The sequence below is a fragment of the Indicator indicator genome, chromosome 11 (assembly GCF_027791375.1).
Source record: "Indicator indicator isolate 239-I01 chromosome 11, UM_Iind_1.1, whole genome shotgun sequence".
In the NCBI taxonomy this organism is placed as follows: Eukaryota; Metazoa; Chordata; class Aves; order Piciformes; family Indicatoridae; genus Indicator; species Indicator indicator.
Genome location: NC_072020.1, coordinates 231,064 through 254,966, shown reverse-complemented (window position 1 = coordinate 254,966; position 23,903 = coordinate 231,064). Strand labels below are relative to the sequence as shown.

Genomic DNA, 23,903 nt, shown 5'->3' with positions numbered 1-23,903 from the left:
ACTGTGGCCAGGAAAATAGTTTAATCTCCAGTAATAGGAATGCTAATGTTTAAAATTTCAAAAAGGAGGAGTGAAGTTGGGAAGAACCCTCAGACCCTGTTCAAAAAAAGTCAACATCAGTTCTATAGTTTTATGACAGCATAAGCAGAATTCCAGCAAGAAGTAATCATGAGAAGACTGCACCTGATAAAGCAACTTTAGCATATACATGGCTAATAATAAACTTCCTTCTGATCAGCCTGTGTAGGAAACGAGCTAGCTAAGTAGTTCAGGGTATTTAAGTGCTAATGTGTAAGCTCATTACTGAACCATAGCATCAGTGGAGAAGTATTTTGATTGCTCTAGTATTAAATTTTTCAAGGTGTTCAAATTTCTACTAATTATCCCAAGCGAATTTCCACCAATTGAGTTATGTTACTCTGCTTCGTTATGTACAAAAGCTTAAGCATATGCTCGTAGGTGCTACTGATACTTTGCTTCTACATCACTGGGAAGAGCTGATTTAATGCCCTTTCTCTTTTATAGGTCGTATACGAAGCAAGCTTTCCACACCTTCTGTTGGGGTTGGAAATTCAAAAACAGATTCCAGAGGACGAAGTAGAACCAAAGTGGTGTCCCAGTCTCAGCGTATGTATTTTCTGTTCATCAGTAATACCTGATAAAAGAGGCCAAATGCTTTAGCATCTATTCATTGACCAATGGCTACAGTCAAATTTAATTCTAAAAAAAAAAAAAAAAGCTACATACTGAGTTGTTGTTCTGTGCCTTAGGTTCATCATCGCCAGAGAAAAACGAAGGTATTTTTTTCAGTGTTTTGGGTCAGTGGTATTTGCATGCTTTTCTGATTCGTGTTGTTTTTCTCTGGACAAAATAACTAGATTAGTTCTTAGTTTTCCAAATTACATAATGCAACAGGAAATGAAATACACCCTTAAGTTCTGTCTTCAATTATGACTTCTCAATATTCTTTTCCCCCTTTCTGACCTCCCCACCATGAAAAACAGTGAGCTTTTGTGTCAGTTCTGTATGATGCATGGACTAATTTTAATACAAAAGGATGGGAAGACTGAATGGTGTCTTCAGTGTTAACAGTAGAACTCAATTTATCATTTCCCAAGAAGTCTAACTTTTCAGCCATAATTACCCGTTTTCATTTGAAGCTAGGCAGTACGCTAGCTCTTGGATATATATACTCCTTTTTTGTTGTTGTTGTTTGTATTGCAGCTGCTACTTTAATTCTTCTTTTAAGTAAAAATACTGAACCCTAAATTTAAAACCAGTTACTTGCCTTGAATCAGAGGGTTAAGGCCAGCAATTTACTGTATGGCAGCTAACCCACAGTCTTTTTCCCTGTGTGTTTAGATACCAAAGCTAACGTAAAATTTCCCATCTAGCTGAGCCCTCTATCATTAATTAGAGAGGTGATTACCTCACATTCTTTGGCACTTGCGAACCTGCAGCAAGTTGCTCACACATCTGATGTCTCCAGCAGACATCTGCCGACTAAGCTCTGTAGCGCTTTCACATCCTTGTCCTTGTCTAAGTGAAATGCAGTGAAATTAATGAAAGGAAGACAAATTTAACAGTAAAATTATAATATCCAAATTTAACAATAAAATTATAATATCCAGTCCTGTAGTTTGGCAAGTCTAATGTTACAAACCCAGTAAGTGACATGTTTTGAATTTCTCAGTACAATTATTTTGCTATCAGTAGCTATATGCACTTTTCTTTCAATACAACCCTATAATTCTGTGTTTAATGGCAGAATTTATATTAATAGCAATTATTGCATTTATCATAAATAGAATGACTTCAGAGGATTAAAAAAAGCAGGCAGAAGAGTCAGGGCTCTTTTCCTGTTAGAGTGCTTCCCATTCAGTTTTGCATTACTTTTTTCCAGGAAACACAGCTGGATCAAACATGATCCAATGCTTCCAGCTTTTGTAAATAAAACTTGTTAAAAAAAAAAAAGGAACAGATAAATATAATAAAATCTAGTAACATAAGTTTTCTTTGGTCGTTTTTTGCTTTTGCAGTATTGTAATGCCACAAGTTTTTGTGGGATGAGAGCTTGAAAATAAAATCTAGTTGTTGGCTGTGACAAAGGTTGTGCAAAACTTCACATTTTGAGTGTTGAGGTGACTGTTCAAGTATCATAATCAAAAGATATTTGGGTTAATAATTGAAGGGGGAGAACAGGTAACAGTCCCATCAAACAACTTTGTCACTTAATGACAAGCTATAAGTAGTATCTATAACAACCTTTTTTTAGTGCTAGCAAAGTTCTGAAGTAAGCTTTTTGAAAATGCTTTGAATAGTTTTGATAAATTATTTAAAAGTTACTGTTGGGTAAACTCTTTGGGGGAGGAGTTAAATTTAGGTAGCAATATAAGACTTTTGTGATGATCACTGGCATATGTTAATTAAACTGTATATTTGGGGAATGATACTGAAGCTTTTTTAGTTGCATTTTACTGATAATGACAACATTTCCCCAAGAGAATTCAGTTTTGCACAGGATTTATGTCTAAAGAGATAAGTTGAATTGATACTGAAATAACTAGATTTGTCTGTGTGTGATGTGTGAAAATAAATGCACAAAGGCATCTTTACAGCCTTTTATTACTACTGCTGAGAACTAATGGCTGCAGATAGCCTGTCAGTGGGGGAGAACAAGAATTCTGAGATGTTTTAAGGAAGATAAGCACGGCCAATGCAAATGGTCAGGTGGAGAATTGTCAGGCACTGTACGGCAGCTATTTGGGTGATACTGCCTTATATAACTGAAAATTTTCACAGCACCATGGGGAACGAGGTGCTTGGTATTTCCATGCAGGGGATACTTAGTTCCCCAGCTTACAATTATTTAGAATTTAATATTAGAATTAAGCTTTTATTTAAAAAAAAAAACATTTTAGTACAGATGCTTTTGTAAATTCAGGGTTACGAGTATTTAGCACTTCTGTTCAAGGGTCATTTTATGAAAGACTTGCAAATTTGAACACTTTTACAAAAGAGACGTTTTCTTAGGGTTTTACAAGCCCTTTGCTCTTCCTCTTCTATTTTAAAATTGTGACATAAAATGTAAAATCTTTAGCTCATTCTCACCTCCGGTTTTCAGGTAATTCAGCAAGATGTGCTGAAATTGCATTGCAATCTTCATTCAGAGAAAAAGAATTACATTTCTGAATGGAAGCCACTTCTTACTTCAGATAAATTGCAAAGCAGAAAACTTGAAATTCTGTGCAAGTCTTTTCAGTTGTGCCATTGTGAGGTTGTTTATTTTATTAATTTCTTTTTTGTCTTCCACCGCACCTGCAGCTCAGTTCCTTTGCTGTCTGTCTCAAAAGAAAAATGATTATGTTTTGGCCTTGTGTGCAATTTTTGTTCAGCTCTTGAACTTCTTGAACCTTTTTGGCATTGTCATAGTCTTCTGAGGTAATATGAAGGCTACAGTTTCATGTTTAATTGAAATGTAATTCTTCAGTGTTATTCACTTGTTGATTAGAAAGCTGAAGAATTTTAATTTGCTTGTGCAGCTTTGCTTCATCTGCTTTGTACATAGAGCATTTGAGTTTAGTTCTTCAACTGTGGAGGGTACTTAAAAGTACTGCTTTAGCGTAACCCCCTTGTGGCTTTTTTTCTTTTGTGAAATGACTAAAGCTTTCTTATTTCCATTTGCCATCCATTTTAAAATCTGCTCTGCTCCCTCCCTCTTCATGGATTATAAACCCCTACCCTAATCCTGCCTTTACACTTGTTCAGGATCACAGTCTGCTAACCCCATTGGTGGTAAGAGTCTACAGAATTTGTGTATATACATCATTGTTTGATCACCTGTTTGACATAATCTCATTTAAGGACCCTATTCAGCAGAAGCTGGCTTACTTTTTTCCGTGTGCTGCACTTAACTAATTGGATGCAATCTTTCAGAAGGCGGCAGATGGGAATGTTTTTGTCATTTTGGAATACTCATTCAGTTAGCCCTTTCATCTTTCATTCTGCTTGTTACTTGTGGTAGTACTGACAACAGTATGCTAATAATCTTATTAGTATAATATTTTCAGGATATGAAGCTTCATTTGGTTTATTTATGCTATAGTGGTACACTTTTTGCAGGTCAGAGAACAGAAAGATTAAGTATTAGAATAAGAGGTTGCATTTCTTCTGTATGTTCTGAAAAGATGGTTTTTCATGTTTCTCACCTATAGAAGAAAGTCTTCAGGAAGTCTCCAGCACCATGAAAATTTACACTGTTTTCATGGTTTCAAAGAGATGTGTCAGGTACTAGTGGCTAGGAAGTAGACATAGTAGTATCAGGTATAAGTTGAGATGTTGTGAAGAAACTATCAAACCTTTAGTTTTTTGCAGATCACAGCAATTTCCTCGGTTTGCCTATTTATTTATTTCTTTTTGTAGACGTTAATGCTTGTTTTTTCCAGGCTCTGTAGTACTTGATTTAACATTTCTGCTGAATAGGTCCTTAGTTTGGAAAAGGGATTTTGCTAAATACTCATTCCAAGTTCAAATTCAAACAATGAATCTGCAAGTATATGCATGGTGCATCGTTTCAGTTTTCTCTCTTCCACCCAGCATATGTTTTATTTTGTTTGGGATTTTGTTTCTTTTCCCATGTAGCCAAGCTTTAATCAACTCATTTCTTTTTTGACATGTGCCTCATAAGAAGTAACCCATGAAACTCACTTGAGATGTTGCATGTAAAGTCTACAGATCCAGTAGTATAGCTGTGGTTATACAGTTACCTGGTTATTTGTATAAGAACGAAAGGTTCATATCTGTATGTAATCAACCTGTGGTTAAAATTGTATTCTTATTTGATCAGACTTCTTGAATCCTACAGCTGGGAAAAAATACACCAACTGGTGGGTGGTATAAATTTGTTGTAACTCAAGAATGGTTTCTTTGTTAGGGCTTAGAACTTGGATCTAAAATGGCGAAACTGGGAATCAGTGACCAGTTTATGGTCGTGAGTATGGTGTATTGAACATTGATAGCACTTTGTAGTGTACAGTTTGGGTTAATAAAAATGAGACACATATGTGTTGATGAAATTTTTTTTAGCTTATTTAAAGCTAACTGAAGAGTTTGGTTTTAATTCGTGGGGTAACCTCCACAGAAATGAGCATGAATGAATACTTTAATTGCCTTCAGTGACACTTCACTTAGCTTCTCGGAGAATAGTGCTTGAAGACCCCATGCCCTTAAAAGCAAAGGAGAGAAGTTTAAATATGAGAGAAATGATATTTCCGTGTAACATTGGTTTTATTGGAAGAGCTAGGATAATTACGAACTTACTAGATTAAAGCTGCTGCCTTTAGCTTCCCAGCAATTCTTTTTGTTTTGTTTTGTTTTTCATAGAAAAGGTGATTAGTGAGACTGTGTAGCTTAAAAATCAAACACGCCAATGTTCATGTTAGTGACATTAGAACTGTTGGTGAAGACTAGAAATACCATTTCTGGTTTCTGGAGCATATCTACCAGTAAACGCCACACCAAGTGCTTCCTTGCATCAGTCATTGTATCTACCTTCTATGTAATGTTATAAGAACTTGGACCAGGATTTTGTATTTCATGTTTTTCCGTTGTAAGTTTTTTCCAGACCATTTCAATCTACCACCACTTAACTACTAACTTTAAGCATTCTTTTTCTTTCAAACCGTGGTCATTTTATGTTCTGTGCTGTTCCTTATATTTCTTTATTTTGCCTTCAGCTGGCAGTAGATCTGGGTCTCCTGGAAGAGTTTTGACAACAACCACACTTTCCACTCTGAACACGGGAGTTCAGAGAGTGCTAGTGAATCCTGCAACTGCACAGAAAAGAAGCAAAATCCCACGAAGTCAGGGGTGCAGTAGAGAAGCTAGTCCTTCTAGATTGTCAGTAGGTAAGATTCACTGAATAACTCCTAGTTTCTTCTATAGCCTTTCTTACTTTAAGTTCTGAATATCTACAGCTTGCATTTAGTTTTAGATAAATGATAAAATTAGAATATATATCAATCAAAACCTTAAATGTGCCTGTTTTCTGAGGGTACCCCTTGACAAACATAACAGTTTTAAATTTGAGCAGAAAATTTCACTTTTTGTTGTCAGAATGCAGGAGTTATTTTCTTCACCTCCCTGTTTTATCTTTTTCACTTTTCTTCTTACTCCCATCCCCACAACACTCAAATCCATTGAATGAAAGTGTGATAGTGTTTTGAAAAGATTGTTTTCTTCTTTTTTTGGTGTCTTGTCTGTATGTGTATGGTTGGATATGTATACTTCTGTGGTATAAAAATCCATGTCAGATGTCTTAATCCTCAGAGGATAACTTACTTATTGTGACCTAGTACAAAGAATATTTTAGAAAAATACCAGTTGATGTTATTGCTGCTCTTTTGTGGTTTTGATTTTCACCTTAGCTGTATTAACATCAGATTTTCCTTCTTTAAAAAGCTGTGGGATTTTTCATTTGTGTTACTGTTGGTTAACTTGAACTTGAGTACAAATTCTGCATCAATACCCTGTTATTTTTTGTTGCTTGTTTTCTTTCGGTCCTTTTCAAGAGATTTTTCACCCATTCTGTAAAGAGTTGGTAGATCTCCATTTTTAGCTGCGCAAGGAAATAATTTCTTTGAACTGGCTACACTTAGTGTAATACAGCACAATTGAGAAAGTGTGGAAGCAGTTAGGGCTTAGAATACATCATCATCAGTGTCTCTTCTTAGAAATAGGTCTTTGATCTTACTGCAAAATAGAAATGCATTAAAATTGCAACTTTTCTTATGTCTTCTCCCTTCTGTGCTGCTGTTTGTCTGTACCCTGAATCATACTAGCACGAGGCAGCCGCATTCCTCGGCCTAGTGTGAGTCAGGGGTGCAGTCGGGAGGCCAGCCGTGAAAGTAGCAGGGACACAAGCCCTGTCCGCTCTTTTCCACCCCTTGGTAAGTACTCAGAGCCCTTGTTGTGCATGGCTGCTCCTGCCCTTGTGATTTGCACCTAACGAATCCGTGCGTCCTTCATTTAGCTTGTAGCCCACTGCCATTATTTTCCCCTCCTTTGGCTGGCTAACCACTTCCTTTGATGAAGAACTGACCAATGTGTGAATGGGTTGCATACTTGAAAAGCAAAGGCTTTGCTGATGTCAGTCTTGCCTTGTATACTAAGTCTGGAAGGGTGTGTGGTACGTAGTGTCTAGGTATTCTTTTTGAAAAGGCAATCCTGCTTTTGGAAAGATTTGTGAAATACTACATTTGACTTTCTATTGCAGCACTCTTTGCTTGAGTGCAGTTAGATAAGCTGTTTCTCACTGACGAGCTAGAGCAGAGAGCAGTGTGTAGTTGTCATCTTTTACTTTCCCTGTAGCAGCAGCCAGAGCATGCTCTTACTCAAAATTGCTCCTGGGTCAGTGAATCACTTTGGCATACAGGAAGGAAATACGCTTCATTTTGTGTCTCCTTAGCTATATTGTTGTCAGATGTGAAAAAATAAAAATAAAAACTTTAGTTTTTAGTCATGAAAGCAAATAAATGTGATGGTGCAGCTGAGGGACCAATTACTGAAGCAGAACTACATTCTGAGGCTGCTTTTCATTTTCTGAAAATGAACAGGGCAAGCAGTGAAGTCCTTTTAGAAGCAGCAGAAGAAATATAGTTCTGAAGTTTGCTTTTAACCTGTGTAGAACAAGTGATAAATAGTCGAAGTAGCAGCTCTCGTTCCATAGGGAAGAAGAGGAATTGACAACTTCTGACATTCATGCAGGCACAGCTACGTTCAGTCCTCATTTCTAGAGATGCTATAACCAAAACTTTGTTCTCACTTAGTATTTCAATTTATTGGCCTGACACTGAAAAGGTTTTGCAGGATTGTCAAGCTGTTGGCTGTTCTGAAATGTCACTAAGGCACAGGAGCATTAACTTAGAGTTGCATCAATGTGGTCTTCACTTCTTGTGAAGCTGGTAGTGAACTTCGATAAAAGTCTTAAAATATTGTTGTTTTGGGGAGTTATTTTTTGTTGTTGTTAGATAGTACAAACTTGTCCCCATAAAATTGTATCTGAAACTGACCTTTTTTTGGCGTTATCTTTGAGTTAGTCTTCAGAATGTATCCATCTTTCGTTTGTTCAAGTGTGGCTTACAGTTAAGGACTGTAATACTAGTTCTTAAATGTGGTCTGAAAATTGTGATCTCTGGTTTCCACCTCAGATTGAGGCACCTGGCTATACTCCTGAGTTATCACTAGAGGTCTGTTGTGATCTGTTAAGGCAGTGTGCTTCCTGTCAGCCCTGGGTTTCTTGGGAAAGTACCAGTTAATTGGATGAAAGCACTTTCAATAATTAATGCTAATTTGACCAGGTGCTGTTTAATTGGGAAAATAAATGAAAACTGGACTTGATCCTTCAGAAATCTTACAGCTTGTACTAAAACACAGCTGGCAGACAGTGTGGTAGTAGACACCAACCTTCTCTTTTGAAAACAAGGGTATTTTCCAGATCTTCCTGTGCTGCTTTTGCTGACTTACAGCCTGACTTCAATTGTGTGCATGCAAGGTCTGATGTACACTTTCCATTTGGTCAAATGTTTGTTACCTTAAGGAATCTCACCATAAGATGGGTCATGGGGACAGATGCTGCTTGAGGTTTTGTTTTCATTGATAGAGGTTAATTTTTAGTATTTGATTATCAAGCCCATGCACCAAATATGATAGATAGAATTGTGTGATAGCACAGAGAATGCTAAGTAGCATGTATAGGAATACAGTGTTGTTTAAAGAAATAACAACAGGCAGACCAACAACCTAAAAAACTCAAAGCAAACCAGAAAAACCTACACAAATAAAAAACAGAACACCACAAAACCAAACAAAAAAACCCCAAACCAAAACAAAAAGGGCAGCTCTATTTGGAGTAAATGAGAACTCCAAGGATTCCTTTAGCTTGACTTCTATTGAAAGACTTTGAATGTAATTTGTTGTCCTTTTGGACCAGTTTTGTCTTACGGGATGCTAGTAACGTCTATCCAAAATAATAAATATAATGTTTTTTAAGGATACAAGATAAAATAAGGCAAATTCAGCTCTGTGTTTGTAGCTAGAGACGGTTTTATGTGGGGTTGGAGGGGGAAATGTAATTGGTATTGCAGCTGATTCTCAGCACAGAAGTTTTTGCTTACAAATGGGGAGTCCTTAAAAGCATAAAATTACCCAAATGCTACATAATTGCTTTTCTGCATACATTGGTATGAAGTGTTTGTGTAATCTTGGTATAAAATTATAAACTAGGAGATTAACAACCACTCTGAGAAGCAAGTGATTTGTAATTTACATGGAAGTGCCCATTTTTCTGTTAGGTGTAGTTAATACTAAACCTCAGACTAGTATGACAGACTACTATTGCATATTTTAGCTAAGAAAGTATGTTGAGTCCATTTAAAATCTTGGTTTGATTTATCTTTTAAAAAAAATCAACCTAGGAAAGTAAATACTTGCTCACTTTCTGCAACTGGAGAAGTGCAAGGAGTATTCTTGGAATGAGGAATATTTGATTCAATTTAGTGCTTCCTTTCACTGTCTTAAAAACTTGTCCAACATTATTTCCAGCATTATTTAAATGTGTTGTATGGAGTCAGAATAGTCTTGAATTACATGCCTAAAGTTTGAATTTTGAGTTGTACCTTTTAATTTTTAGTTCTTGTAGATGGAAAGCAGTAGAAGGGTTTATCCCATTATTGCTTGTGTTTAAAGCCCTGTCAGTCTTGATGTCTGTGTTCTGACATCCTTTGTCCTGTCTCCTTTTCCACACTGAGCTACACCTCCTAAAGAATCAAGTATTCCACAAAGCATTAGTTGTAAATTAAAATTCTGTAGCTAAACAACTTCATGCAGGTTTACTTTGAAGGAACTCATAGTTGTACCTGTGTAAATAGTAGAGAACTTCATTTGGAAAACCCCCACAATGTTGTTTCTGGGACCTTTATGGGACTTGGAATCATCTTTGACTTCGTTCAGCTTAGAAGATGTGTGCTTCCCCAGACATGATTTGGTCAGAGTTACTTGGTGGCAGTTGGGCTCTCACATGGTCTGTTAATCAGAGAAAAAGATGATTCATTTGATTCCTAGTTTCTTAAAACATACAATGGCTTGGGTTTGAAGGGACCTCCAAAGGTCATCTAGTCCAGCTTGCCTGCAGTAAGCAGGGGCAGCCTCCACTGTACAAAAGGTGGTTGCATTCAGTTATTTATTAAATCATAAGAACATATCTGGGGTCTGTATCACAGTAGGTGGACATTTGAATTCTGCTTAAAATTATCAAACCCAGTTTTTTTTACGTGGCTGTGAAATTCTAGCTTAAACTGAAATGAAGAAAAAAGGTGAATTCTTGAAGGACACACTGAATTTAAGATTACGTGGCTCAAGAGAGAAAATAGTAGCAATACTGAATCAACTTCTTTAGAATCTCTGAAAGATGAGTTTCATGCAAGTGCCAGGAGGAGGAGGGTACTCAGTTTTGTTCCAGAGTCCTTAAGGATCTTTGTTTCCCACTTTCCACTACATTAAAGAATGTTAACGCATAATAGTAACTAACGTGAAAGTTTCAGTTTTAACATTCTATTTATATTAAGAAAGCAATACAAATGCAAAATATTCATTGCATTACATGATTTTAAGCTTCTAATTAAAACTGAACAATTCTGCCTTTCATCTCTGTATTGGTGAGTTTTATCTGAGGTTGATTTATCTGCACATAGGAAAGAATTCAAGTTGGTACAAATGATGAGCTTCTAACACAGTGAGTTTGTGCAGGTATTTGGTACCTGAATGTGTAGAATTAACTCTGCAATGGAAGAACAGGATCAGAGGAACTTTTCAGCTATTTCTGAGGATTCTGTGTGTTTGTGTATTTGTGCATTTCCTCTTCTTTGAACTTAAGCATACTTGCTTTTAATCTGCTATTAATGTTTTAAATAAAAAATTATGCATGAAGTGTCCACTGTACATAAACCTATATAATCGTATTCTCTATAAATCTAAATGATTAAACGTAAAAATTTTCAGTATAATCAAAGAACTTCTCTGAAGCTTTTTCCTTCTCTGTAATACTCAATTTCTTGTACTAAAGCTGAATCCTTTTGATCAATACTCTCTTGTTCATGTAAGCAGCTCTTTGATCCCATGGTAATAGATAGGGTTTATATGATCCTGTTATTACAGCTTCCAGGCATCACTCCAGATCCACTGGTGCCCTCTACACTCCTGATGTTTATGGGGCTACAGGTGAAGGATGAGTACAATTTGCTGTCATCTGTGCAGTCATCCTGGATTCTTTTTTTCCCACCCACTTGGTTATCCTCGTAGTTCAGTTTTAAAAAACATTTTTTGTATTAATTTGAGTTTTGTGGTTTTAGTCATCCGTGTAGATGTGTTTTATGTTGATAGATTTTTGTCTCCATCCCCACCCTCCAGTGTTAATCCCTTTCATCCTTAACAATAGTTTTATTTTTACTTCCAGAAAAGCTTTCTCATTGTTTGGGTTTTTTTTGTTTTCCATTTTTTCAGTATTTGTAGAGCCTTCTTTATGCATGTAGTTTTCTCAACTTAAGAGTCTTCCTATTGTATTTGCTTTCTTTTTAAATGAAAACAAAAACCCAAAATGAAGAAGTTGTTAATTTAAGGAAGAAAAGAAAAAAAAAGTTCTTTCAGTTAAAACCATTGTTTGGTGGTTTCCTTTTTCCCTATGAAATTTGAATGGAATGTTTGTATATCACTCTGGTTCTTCACTTCATTTCTTACTTTTCTCTACACCACTAAGGACTTCAGAATGAAAATAACCAGTGTTTTAGCCATTATGTACTTGATTAGAAATGCAAAACCAATGTTTTTCTTCTACTTGGGTTTTTTTAAGTGTATGTGTTATTAAAGCCCCACATGAGCTTTCTGATTATTAAATTCTTTCTGTTCATTTTTCCTGTTGTTGTAGCAGGTACCAGCTTTGGAATCAGCCAGTCGAGTAGGTTGTCGTCATCAGTTAGCGCGATGCGAGTGCTCAACACCGGCTCCGATGTGGAAGAGGCAGTAGCAGATGCCCTGGTAAGAATCTCGCTCTTACCTCTGAACGATACAGACTCTTAAAATGTTTGGTTCCTGTATGTAATTCATTATATTATTCCTGTATGTAATTCATTATATTATTGACTTCTAGGTGGGGAAAAATGAGATACTGAATTGCTGGAGCTGCAAAGTATTGGATTTTTTGTTTCCTACAGGAAACTTAATTTTTGAGAAATGTAGATTTTTCAGTGACAGACAGGAAACAGTCTGGAACTGTTCTGTTGGAGTGGGTCAAGGAGTCACTTGACTAGATAGCACTAACCAGCATCATCTCGTAACAGCCAACCCAAGCTCTGGTGAAGTGGAAAGCTTGTCTGAGCTGGGGATGATGGTAGCTAAAGCATTCTGCTTACTGTAAGCCTGGGTTGCATTTAAAGTTGTTCTTGACAGAGAAGAGAGAAACTGATGGTTTAGCAGGCAGCATTTCATAAGTTTAGGTTTGGGGTTTTTTTTGGTTCGAAATTGTTACGCTGAATTTAAAACTGGTTATGTTGTTCTTCCTTAACTGTTATTTAAAAGGGTTAGATTTGGTGCCTCTACCTCCCAGGCCCAGTTAGTCAAACTGGATCTGACATGTATTTTGGTCTTCTGACATGCATTTTGGTCTTCTGACATGCACATCAAGCTGAAATCTTCAATTAATTTAAAATGCTGACACTATGAACTGGATACATTTTTACCAATCACTGTATGGTGTTTGCTCTAAGTAATCCCTTCTTACTCTGTTTTAATGAAAAGATTGTTTGGAATGTTAGTGAAACATTCTACGTGCTAGGCTGAAACAATTCATTATAGCCAGAATGATTGGATAGAGGAAGAGCAAATTAATAGGAAAAAATCTTAACAACTGTCATGTTCTTAGTCTGGAAGTGTATTGGTTTTTTAATTTTTGGTTAAAAAGTTTGAAATTTGTGTACCTTCACTGGCATAGAGATCAGGATAGCTGTAAAATCTTGCCTAAGAGGTCCTGGTGAGATGGAGTGATTTCCCTACCTCACCTTCTGATGTTGTAAACTTGCAAAATTGTTCAGCCATAATGGGGAATGCTAAATAGTAAACTGGAAGTCAGTCTGGATTTGGGAATAGGGAAACTTGAAAAGCTTCTGGCTATATAATTTCAAAGCTTGTGCTATGGATTCATGAATAGTGGTGCTACATGAAGAGTATTTTCAGTTCTTCACACAGCTTCATAGCTGATTCACATTTAGCTGGGAAAACAATCTAGTTAAGAGTACAAAAATGGTGAAGAAATTCATGCTTCCAATGAGTGATACTTCCAATGTGTCCTGCTTTATCGAAGCAATAAAGTTTGTTCATCCAAACTGGTTTGTATGACCTGGATCCAAAATAGCTTAATGCTTCTAGAAATGATAGAGGAAAATTATCCCATAGGGAAAGATTTTAGCTAAAGTATACAAAGAAGAGTTGAGAACAGCAGTATTTTGTTACTGCAGTATTTGCATGCCTGCTTGTCTGCCATGCTCTAAATGTACAGGTTGTCCTGCACAAATGATTCCATTTAGCTGGAAATCTGGTTATGAGCATCCTGCTTTTGTTGAATGAAGCCCCCTCTCACAGCAGTGCTTTTAAAAAGTAGGATGTAGAGTCCTGACAGGTGTATTAGAAAAACCAAAATATTCTGGTTTATATTGCTGCTTTTATGGTATGAAGAATATTCAGCCAGTTCAATTACTGCTCAAGCCAGAGGGGTACCAGACTTCTGGCTAACATTTGGTTTGAACACAGGACAAATGCAGCAATATGGGCATCTGTACATATTTTTGTACCTTTTACTTTAGCTCAGTCCTTGACATTTTTATCTAATACGTCTTTAATTTACTTTTTTTTTTAATGTACTGGTGACCCTTTTCAAAAGGGCTCATGTCTTTGTGATTTCCGCTTCCTTTAGTCTCTTACACATGTATTCATGCCTGGTTTGCTGACAATCAGCTCATTACATGATGTGTTGATCAGTTTGTATTGTGATACGCTTTAAGATATTCTACAGTCACAAATGAAATCCTTGTGCAAATGGCAGTGGTAATTAAGGGGAAGAAGGTCACTTATGCTGCTGCTTGTTTGAGTATGTCATGAAACCCAAAGTTTTAACTGCTAGTTTCAACTCCAAAATTGGAATGGCAGAGTATTTTACAGGCATTTTTGCTTTTCCTTTAGGATAAACAGCATCTTGGTAGGTTGCTGGGTTTGGGTTTGATTTTTTTCTTTCCTCTGACCTTTGGCATGTATTGTTGGCTTGCTTTTGTTTTTAGTGGGTTTTGCATTATGCAACGCATCTTTTTTGTAGGACATTGACATCTGTGGTAATTGTAGAAATGACAAACTTTGGATTATTGGAATGAAGTTGAAGAGATGGAGAGGTTGATGGGAAAATAGAATTTAAATGAAGGTGTCATACTTAGCAATTAACTGCATGCATTAAGTCTTCATGTTGAAATACCACTGCATAAAATGCAAAGATTTTGACAGAGAAGTCTCTGTGACCAACCAGCAGGAGACGTGTTATTTCCCTGAAAATGGAAGCCTAGCAAGCTACATTTTAGCAATGCATGATTACGCTGCTAGTCACATACAGAGAGCTAAGAATGTTTACAATGAGTTTGTGTTTTCCAGTGGCAGATCATTTCATGGTCACAATGCTGCTATGCTTTACTTTCCTGTTTTCAATTTCTGTTTCTTTTTAATAATTTACTGCTAACAGCTCTTAGGAGACATACGGACTAAGGTATAGAAACCATTTTCCTTCCTCAGTAGTTTAATATTTTGCTATTAACATGCTTGATACAAAATAAATTGAAATGACAGAATATGTGGGCATAGACCTGAATGTTAAATTCTGGAGCATATATAAAGCTATTAAATGAAATAACTAACTTTCAAGACAGTCTTAATGTCACCTTATAATGCGATTATATGTTTTTTTTCTTTAAGCAAACTTTAAGTTGAATGCTTGATCAAATGTATGTCTTCCCTACATTTGCTTTGCTTTTCTATTTGGAATACTACCTAAGCCATAATTCTATAAAATAATCTTATTAATTTGGTTTCACCTGCTCTGACCAGTTGGGACTGTTGGTCCCTGCAGGTAGTTGGGGGTCACACTGATGATTTGAACTGTTGGTCTTTCTGCTGGTTATGGGTGTGCATGCTGTCCTTTGGAGCACCTCTGCTAACATAGGGTGTTTCTGTGCAATAGAAGAAGCCTGTACGAAGAAGATATGAGTCCTATGGGATGTACTCAGATGATGATGCCAACAGTGATGCATCAAGTGCCTGTTCAGAGAGGTCCTACAGCTCTAGGAATGGAAGCATACCAACGTATATGAGACAGACGGAAGATGTGGCTGAAGTCCTAAATCGCTGTGCCAGCACCAACTGGTCAGAGAGAAAAGAAGGCCTTTTAGGCCTGCAAAACTTACTGAAGAATCAGAGGACTTTAAGGTGAGAAGAAATGTTACTAGACAAACACTGGATTTCGGAGTTGAAGCAAGGAAGTAGGAAAAGAGACTAATACAGTACTTGAAAGAACACAGAAGGTTGGGAGAAGGGGAAGCAGGGTGTGTGTGAGAGTAAGGAGGAAGGAGTAGCAAGCTATTGTAACTTCTGGCCACTAGTGTTAAAAAAGCTCAGTTTAAGAAATGGAGCTTAAAACCAAGGGAGTTCTTGCAGTGCAAAGGATCACTAAGGTGTTTGTATTGATGCAAGACCTTTAGTTTTTATCTTACAATTTATTTACCATTATTATTTTTGTTGTGTATGAAGAAGAAACTGTTCACTACCAGCTACTACGAATACCTTTTTTTTCCATTATCTGCTCTGTTAAAATAGTCAGGAATGGTGTAATATATGAATTGAGGAGACACTTCTAGTTTGAAAGTCTTGTTTTAGACAAAATTTATTACATCTAAATCCATGTCTTAAAATGTTTATTCTATTTACTAGATGTTTTTGATTATTTGCAGTTGTTTTCATTGGTTTCTGTGCATTAGTATTCTGGGAGTACTAGCAGAGGAGTTGGCTAACGTATTGTTGTCCCTTTGACAGTCGTGTTGAGTTGAAAAGGTTGTGTGAAATCTTCACAAGAATGTTTGCTGATCCTCACAGTAAGGTATGTTTAGGTTTTTCTTATTCTCAACAAATGTTTGGAAACATAAATAAATGGAAAGCCATTTGTAAAATAGGTCAGTGATGTTTGCATGTGTAAAAATCTGACAAGCTGTTCTCTGCAAGTACTTCATGGGATCAGATTTCAATCAGTTTAATTGGCAATTTTGGACAAGATAGTTTTCCACACGTTTTTCAGGATACTTGAAAGAAAGGGTAATTTCATCTAAATTGCATTGAAGTAGTCCAAAAGTTTGTGCTCAAAATCTGTAAGTACTTTTACAAAGTCAGGTGGCTTACAGAGGCCATATTAATGTGAGTAATGGGAGTTTTTCTCAATTAGAACCAAACGGCTGTGGCTGCAATAACTCAAATTATGTAGAAAGTGGTCTGATTAAATCATACATGACAAGTGAACTGCACCAAATGTGTCATGACTTGTTTTGCATGGGGTTGCTATCATAGCTTAGGATGTTTTCCTCAAATGTCATAGATAGGGCTGGCAATTGAGACTGCTGGATAATATTTCCATCATGGTTGGTATTCAGTAAGGTGGAGACTGTATTGCGATGTAAATGTAAATGTGATGTTTATTCACTTTTACCTAGGTAAAGACCCGGTAAGGATGATATATATCACCTTGTTTTCTAAGGCCATTACAGTCTCTGAGTTACTTCATAGAGTTTGTACAATTTTTGTGGGAGGTGGGTTAGTAGTAAGCTTCACAGGTGCAGTTATTGCCTGTAGCAAAAGACCTGCAGGTCCTGATAGAGGAGCTGATAAATTTATAATGATACCATGTTGAAAACATGTAGTTTCATATTTTGTTTGATTTTTAGGCTTGTTTGGAAAGAACTTTATCTTTTCTGTTGAGTACAACATGGCCCATCTTGTGTCTGTATTTCAGAACTGATAAAATGATAACCCAGAAAAATTCAAAGTAGTTACTAAAGAAGTATTTTCTTTCTCCCAGCAAAATTCTGAAAAGCTATTTTGATTATGGCAATGCTTTTTACGTATTATTAAGTCTTCCTTATTACTGCAATGGAAAACTAAATATAAAGTGAGATGTTAGGACAAGTTAACTTAGTGTTTATCTGTCCTTATTTTTTTCCTTCTGGAAAAAGCGTCTTAGGTGTTATCTGTGACGCCATGTATTTTGGAAGAAACTTGCATGGCGCATAGGAACGATGAAATAAATATGAACAGCAACTTTGGTTCTGTAGCTTACTCTTGTATTGCAGCTATGCATATATCACAACTACCCTGGAGATTTCTTTTGTAGTGGGGGAGCAAGGAAACAATAATGAACATGTTCCAGAATGGATTTGTATGTGTCAGAAGAGCATACTCTATTTTCTTAAAGCCTTTTGGAGTGTCATGTTTAATTATTACAGTTGATTGTTTTCTTTACTGGGCATTCTTAGACATAAAGTAATGTTCCTTTGCCTGTATTATAGCAGCTGTGGTGCACCTGTTCCCATCACTGAAACCTTGCCTGCTTTTTGGTGTGGCCGAACTATTAAAGTTCTTGTAGTATCAAGAGGATCCTTTAAGTGTTAACAGTTCATGAGCTGTGAACTTTTTTATCACATGCATATGGCTACACAACTCTCAGATTTTCTTCAAGTTTCTATAGCAATTATTCTGTTATCTTCTTTGTTTTGGTTTTGCTTTGTTGTGGTTTTGCTTTGTTGTGGTTTTGCTTTGTTGTGGTGTTTTTTGGTTTTTTTTTTTTTTGGTTTTTTTTTTTTTTTTTTTTTTTTTTGGTTTTTTTTTTTTTTTTTTTTTTTTGGTTTTTGTTTTTCCCAAAGTTTGCTTTAACATGGTAGCTGGGTTTAGGGAATTGCTTATTAAACAAGAGTAATATCACCTGAAGGAGAAAATGGGACAAGAATTTGAAGGATATGCCAAGTGCTTACTTCTAAATACATTTGGTATCCCAATAGAATTAGTAAATTTATCATAAAAGTTTATAAATACCTTTTTTGTTTTGTTTTATATTCCATACAGGAACTTTGTATTGATGGCCACTAATTTGTGTGTTTTTATCTTTTTTCCCTTTTTTGTTGTTTTGGTTTGGTTTGGTTTTGTTTCATTTTGCATGCTGTCCCCTGTGTTGGAACTCTCTTTAGAGAGTAAGTTGGTTCAATATTCATTGGAAGCCTAACCTTACTTGCATGAATGTGCAATTAACCCTTTTTCTCTATTTTTCTTCCCCCCAACAAATTCATGCAGTGTCAAGCCTTTTGCAATCATAAAATGCTACATACAATTATGTAAATTGTGTGGTAAAGTTTTGAGATGTGCTTTATCTACTAATGAACTGACATTGTTTGGTTATGCATTCTTGCTTTGTATTGTGGTGGTTGGCACATCTGAAATAACTCACTTCAAAAGTAGATAGATAGTAGTAGATAGTAGGTTTTTTCATATCTCTTTTATTTTTTCCACTATCAAATTATTAAAAACTTCAGGTGCTTGATTGCAGAATTTTAATTTACATCATAAATACAGAAACTGCAGAAGTTGCAGTACCCACAGATACCGTTCAATATAGAGGTGGTTGAGTTCCATTTTCCATTCCAAAGTCATCCTCTACCTTAAATGCTTCTACAGCCACCTTAAATTCTTCATGCTTTGACAAAACAGCATGATTCTTTTCTTTTTCTAGAAAAAGATAAATTCAACAAAATGACTCAACTTCCTTCAGTTTTCTTCTGACATTAACTGTGGTAAACCTAAAATCAGACAAAGCTTGAAAATCAAATTGAGTCCTCCTTTATGTGGAATTTTAATAGCTAAATCCTTGGCCCAGGATCTTTAAAGTACTCCTGCCATAGTGAGTCACAATTCACTTCATAATGATTTCAGTTTAAACCACCTTACATGCTTTAAGTGTCATAAGAAGTCCACATTACTCCATCAAGTAAGAGGTTGTAACCAGTTTGTTCAGCTTGCACATGTTATTGAATGAGAAGCATGTGTCAGTGCCTGAAAACTCGCAGAAACAGGTACAGTTTCTAAGGTCTGCTGAGCTGTATAGTTTCATTTGAAGTGGTTTAAAGAACAATTGTAAGACCTCTGGTTTAATAATCTTCATAGCACCAGAGCTATTTTTGTTATTTGCCCAAGGCCAGTTGATTTTCTCCTTATTTTTAAGGCTGTGAAATCCAAAGACTTACCACTTTACTATACAGAAAGAACTTTTTGGTTTAGTTTTTTTCTAGGTCTTAGTTGTGCATCTGCAAAACAGTATATTGTCTTAGTTCAGCCAAGCACAGAAGGCATTTTGATTTCCAAGTATAAGAATATCTTCTCTCTGATGGGAAGGAAATTTTTAAACCTCAGGCTTGAGCACAAATCTAGACAGCATAGGAGATAGAAATTTTTATCTTTTTTTACAATTTTCAATGTAGCTTTAACTTCCAAAAGGGAAATTAATTTAAGTAGCTTGTCATAATGGGCTTTACATTCAATAGTATTTGTATTGTTGGGTTTCTAACACAGCTTTTTAGTATTTAAGATGTCTGTTAAAAGATTCTCCGTGATCTTGAAAGAATCATAGAATACCAGGTTGGAAGTGACCTCAAGGATCATCTGGTCCAGCCCTTCCTGGCAAAAAGAATCTGATTCAATTTTTTATTTCTAATGTAAATTTTGAGGCATTTCTTTTAAAGACACCTGTATGTATTTTTCCACTTTATGGTGTAGTGTAAATTTGCTTGCCCTGGCTTGAGTAACATGAGCAGAGATCTGCTTTCGTCCATGGTGAAGGCATGCTTCAGTGTGTGTCAACTCCATGCTTGATCAGTGCTGTGCAGTGAAGTTCATTTCTGCGGACTGGGTTCTTCACTTTGTGAGGTCTGATCACTGTTTGGGATCATCTACTTTCGCAGACAGTAGCAGAATGTGGCCTTGTGCCAAGCTAGGTCAGCCACAGGAGGATGTGAAGTTCCAGCCCTTCCTCTGCAGTAACTTATTTCCAGCTTTGTACCCATGTCATAAATACTCAGGAGGCAATATCTCTCAAAGCCATTTTAGATGATAACAATACTTCTGCTTCCGAATCCAGCTATGTACTGGAGTTGAGGTGCCTGTCAGTTGTGAAGGTAGCATTTTCAGCCCAGGCACCTATTTTTTCTTGTCAGAGGAAAGGGAAACCCACAGGCCACACTGGTACAGAGCATATGCATCCAGATTTAACCATAAGTCTTGAAAAAATACCTATAAAGTTACTGAGATACTAAAAAGGCTGTTTCAGCAGAGTTTCCTATTTGTCGTGCCCTTCTTTACCCCTTCCCTCCAAAAAGTTATACTTCCTGGCCTAACTGCTGAGGTTACTACAAATACACCAACAGACATAATTTTCTTGCTGAATGCAGGCTTTTCAGCATCATTGGTATTTATTGTTTTCAGCCTTATTTGTTAAACATAATGGGTAATGTCTTTTTGGAGAGACAGACTCCCGAGTTTTCAACCCCTGCCAATCTGAGATGTATCATGACTTTTTGCCCTCCTTGGATGTGTCATTTTGTGTTTGGATACCTGCCCATGGCGGGGGAGTCTTGTTCTGTTCCACAAATATTTTATGTGACAGAATTTCATGGCTTTGCAGTGTTTGGTGGTGCAGATACTTGGAATGGGTTTTTTTTGCTGAGGAATTTTAGCAGCTTTTTGGTGTTTTTTTAAATCTTCAGGGAATATGTCAAATGAACTTAAAGATAAAGCTTAAAAGGGTACAAAATAAAGATTTACTGAGAAAATTGAGGTTGCGCCAGCCATCACAGTAAGCATTTCTTTTCTTGACGAAACTGCATGGAATGTCTAATTATCAAACTTTACAGAAGTTGGCTAACATTTCCACTGTACTCTTGTATCAAAATGCAATGAAAAAGCAAGACAGATTTCTTTTTTCTATTTTTTTTCCTGCTTGGCTGCAAAGCACTGCCTTTCTCTGCCTCTGACTCCCTTACCGCTTTCTTCTTTGTTTGTAAGTTCAGTATACGTCAGTGTTGTTTCCTCTTTTGCCCCATCCTACCCTCTTTCCATCTTCTGCCTTTTAGGTGTTCAGTATGTTTTTGGAGACGCTGGTGGACTTCATCCAGGTCCATAAAGAAGATCTGCAGGACTGGCTGTTTGTATTGCTGACACAGCTGTTGAAAAAAATGGGTGCTGATTTGCTTGGGTCTGTACAAGCAAAAGTTCAGAAGGCACTCGATGTCACCAGGTAATGAGTTCTAAAATACAACAAAAAAGCAACAATACTCACAAAATTCAAACCCTCAGGCTACTTCCAAGTTTGCGTTTTTTTTATAGTATGAGTTTTGTGGTGAAGTGCAGAACAAAAAAACAGATCATGAAACTTGTAACCCTCACTACTTAAGCATTTTGTTTTCCTAAATGGCTCTAAGATGAAAGGGTTTCAGTCCCTTAATGATGAACCGTTAGTATGATACTGTGATTCCAAAATGTTTATCTGAAACCATGATGCCATACTTGTGTTTGAACTTGTTTATTTTGATATAAAAATACTTTTGCAATATTCAGCTCTGTATCAGCAGGCATTAAGGAGTTATGGCAGTAGTGAGTTTTTCTGTCTTCCCTTTGCTTTTCCCAGACTTTACTAATAGCCTGCTTCCAAAACAATCTTATGTGATTTTGGTGACCATCAGAGCTGACCATCCCTGGACGTTTTTATTTCCAAATGAAAGCTAGATTTTTGAGTAGATTTGGAGGGGCTGTGGCATCTCCTTCTACTCCGTTCTCTGAAGTACATGGCAGTGTAATTGATCTAGGCCTCTGCTGAACCTGTTTGTGTGGCAGATGTGCTGTGAAGTCTGGGGAAGAGCGTGTTCATGGCTGCAGGGAGAGAGAGAGTACGATCTGCTTCATTTCTATTTTTGTTTCTGCAACAGAGTCCTCAAGGGTTATACCTAGATTGTTTGGTGTGGCAGAGCAGAGGCAGCCCAGGGTGGAGTAAGAGGATTCAGAGAAGTGGGCAGAGGGGTGTGGTGTATACCTTCAGCTGTGCTACTGCATGGCAGTTTAAGGCTTGCATCGGTGTAGAATCAGGATGCTACCATATCATCATGTCATTCCTTATTACTTGCATTATCTGTTCTAGCTATAATTGCTTCAAAGCAGGAATTTCCTAACATTTGTCCTGTAAGCCCTAGGTGATTGATACAACATCAACAAAAGTAGTAGACATTTTTTCTGTCAGAAGCACTAAATCTTTTCTTCACTGAGGAGAGGAAGGGCTTCTTTAGTGCCTCTCAACAGGTATTAAAGAAAAATTTGCCATAGTTTAAAACAATTTGATTTGTTTCTTTTACAGGGAGTCTTTTCCAAATGACCTCCAATTCAGTATTTTAATGAGATTTACTGTTGACCAGACCCAAACACCTAGCCTGAAGGTAAGAATTTTCAGGCTTGCAGTACAAACCAAAATTTTTATTGGTAGACATTGGCTTATTTTAATTTAATTTGTTTATTTTTGTTTGTTGGATGTTTTGGTTTTTGGTTTGGTTTGTTGGTTTTGGTTTGGGTTTTTTTTAATTACAAAAAGGAAAAAAAGGTTTTCAATTGGTGGATTTTGTTTTTGTAAACTTTCAGACAGTCAAGCCAGCACTACAGGACCAGCTTCGCTCTTTTTGGAGCTCAAAGGTTTTTGTCTGAGTTATTGTCTTTATTCTTAATCCTATTGCAAACTCTTACAATGTTTCCAATAATTTTTATTTGAATGCATTCATATGCTGCTACTAACCTCTGCGAGAAACTTGAAGCATGCAGATGTTCAACTTTAAAACATGACGCTAGTATAAAAATGTTTGCTGCAAGAGAGATCTAATCAACCCACAGCGCAGTAAAAACGAGCAACAAAAACGTGGCCGCCTAACATCAAGCTGGTTATGCAAACTCACTCTCTCAAGTATTTTCTAATTTTATGTTTGTGGTTTCCCAAGTGTTTCCTAGTTTTGTTTGGGGGTTTTTTGGTGGGTTTTTTTTTTCTGTGTTCAGCCTGGTAGGTTGTGAATTTATTTGAATTACCTTAATATGAACTTTAGTTTTTGTATTACAAATCAGCTCCCTTTGTGGTAGATGTACTTGTGAAAGCAGTGCCTTGCTTTGTAATGACACGCATTTTTCCGTAAGAATCTGTAGTCCATAAACCTGGAAGCATAACTGAAAAGTAAAAATACATTCTCTAGAACATTTGCAGTTCCAAAGAGAATTGATTTTAGGATAAATGCATCAAATCCTAAGAAGATTTACAAGTGATGTGAACGGGGAAATAACAAGCATGTGGTAACTGGCATTTTCTGCTCTGTCCTGCATGCAATGTTTTGACATGGTTTGATACTGTGCAAGAACAAAACTTCCCAAGTTATGTTGAACCTAAAGTCACATGAATATGCCTTTTTTGTCTACAATATAGTAAAACTTATGTTTTTAAGCTTTTTTGAGGACAGTTGATATGTTGACCACTGTTGCTTCATAGAGCTGTGTTAAAAAGAGACTGCTGTCATTTATTGAAGACAGCAAATGAGGTAGTGAAAATAAGTTTGTTATTTAATTAAATCCTTGGAGCAAATTTGGCTCAGTTTTGTTTTACTTGATTTTTCCTCCCCAGGAAGGTGAATTTGATGGTGGAGATGTTCTTTTATTCC

General features: G+C 36.5%; 1 protein-coding gene across 35 annotated transcripts in view; it reads left to right on the top strand.

The window, feature by feature from the left end:
- Nucleotides 1-23,903, top strand: part of CLASP2 (cytoplasmic linker associated protein 2) — a 154,285-nt gene that overhangs the window by 112,255 nt on the left and 18,127 nt on the right. For 7 of the 35 annotated variants that reach the window (XM_054385195.1, XM_054385194.1, XM_054385203.1 and 4 more), the window contains 8 exons: nt 526-627; nt 5,736-5,906; nt 6,840-6,947; nt 11,981-12,087; nt 15,323-15,567; nt 16,171-16,234; nt 21,297-21,460; nt 22,571-22,649. In XM_054385195.1, coding sequence (XP_054241170.1) covers nt 526-627; nt 5,736-5,906; nt 6,840-6,947; nt 11,981-12,087; nt 15,323-15,567; nt 16,171-16,234; nt 21,297-21,460; nt 22,571-22,649 — 1,040 coding nt within the window. Of the gene's footprint in view, nt 1-525; nt 628-770; nt 798-3,768; nt 3,796-5,735; nt 5,907-6,839; nt 6,948-11,211; nt 11,275-11,980; nt 12,088-14,827; nt 14,852-15,322; nt 15,568-16,170; nt 16,235-18,365; nt 18,369-21,296; nt 21,461-22,570; nt 22,650-22,848; nt 22,900-23,903 lie in introns of all 35 variants that reach the window. The other 28 variants (XM_054385191.1, XM_054385197.1, XM_054385210.1 and 25 more) reach the window with 15 other exon arrangements.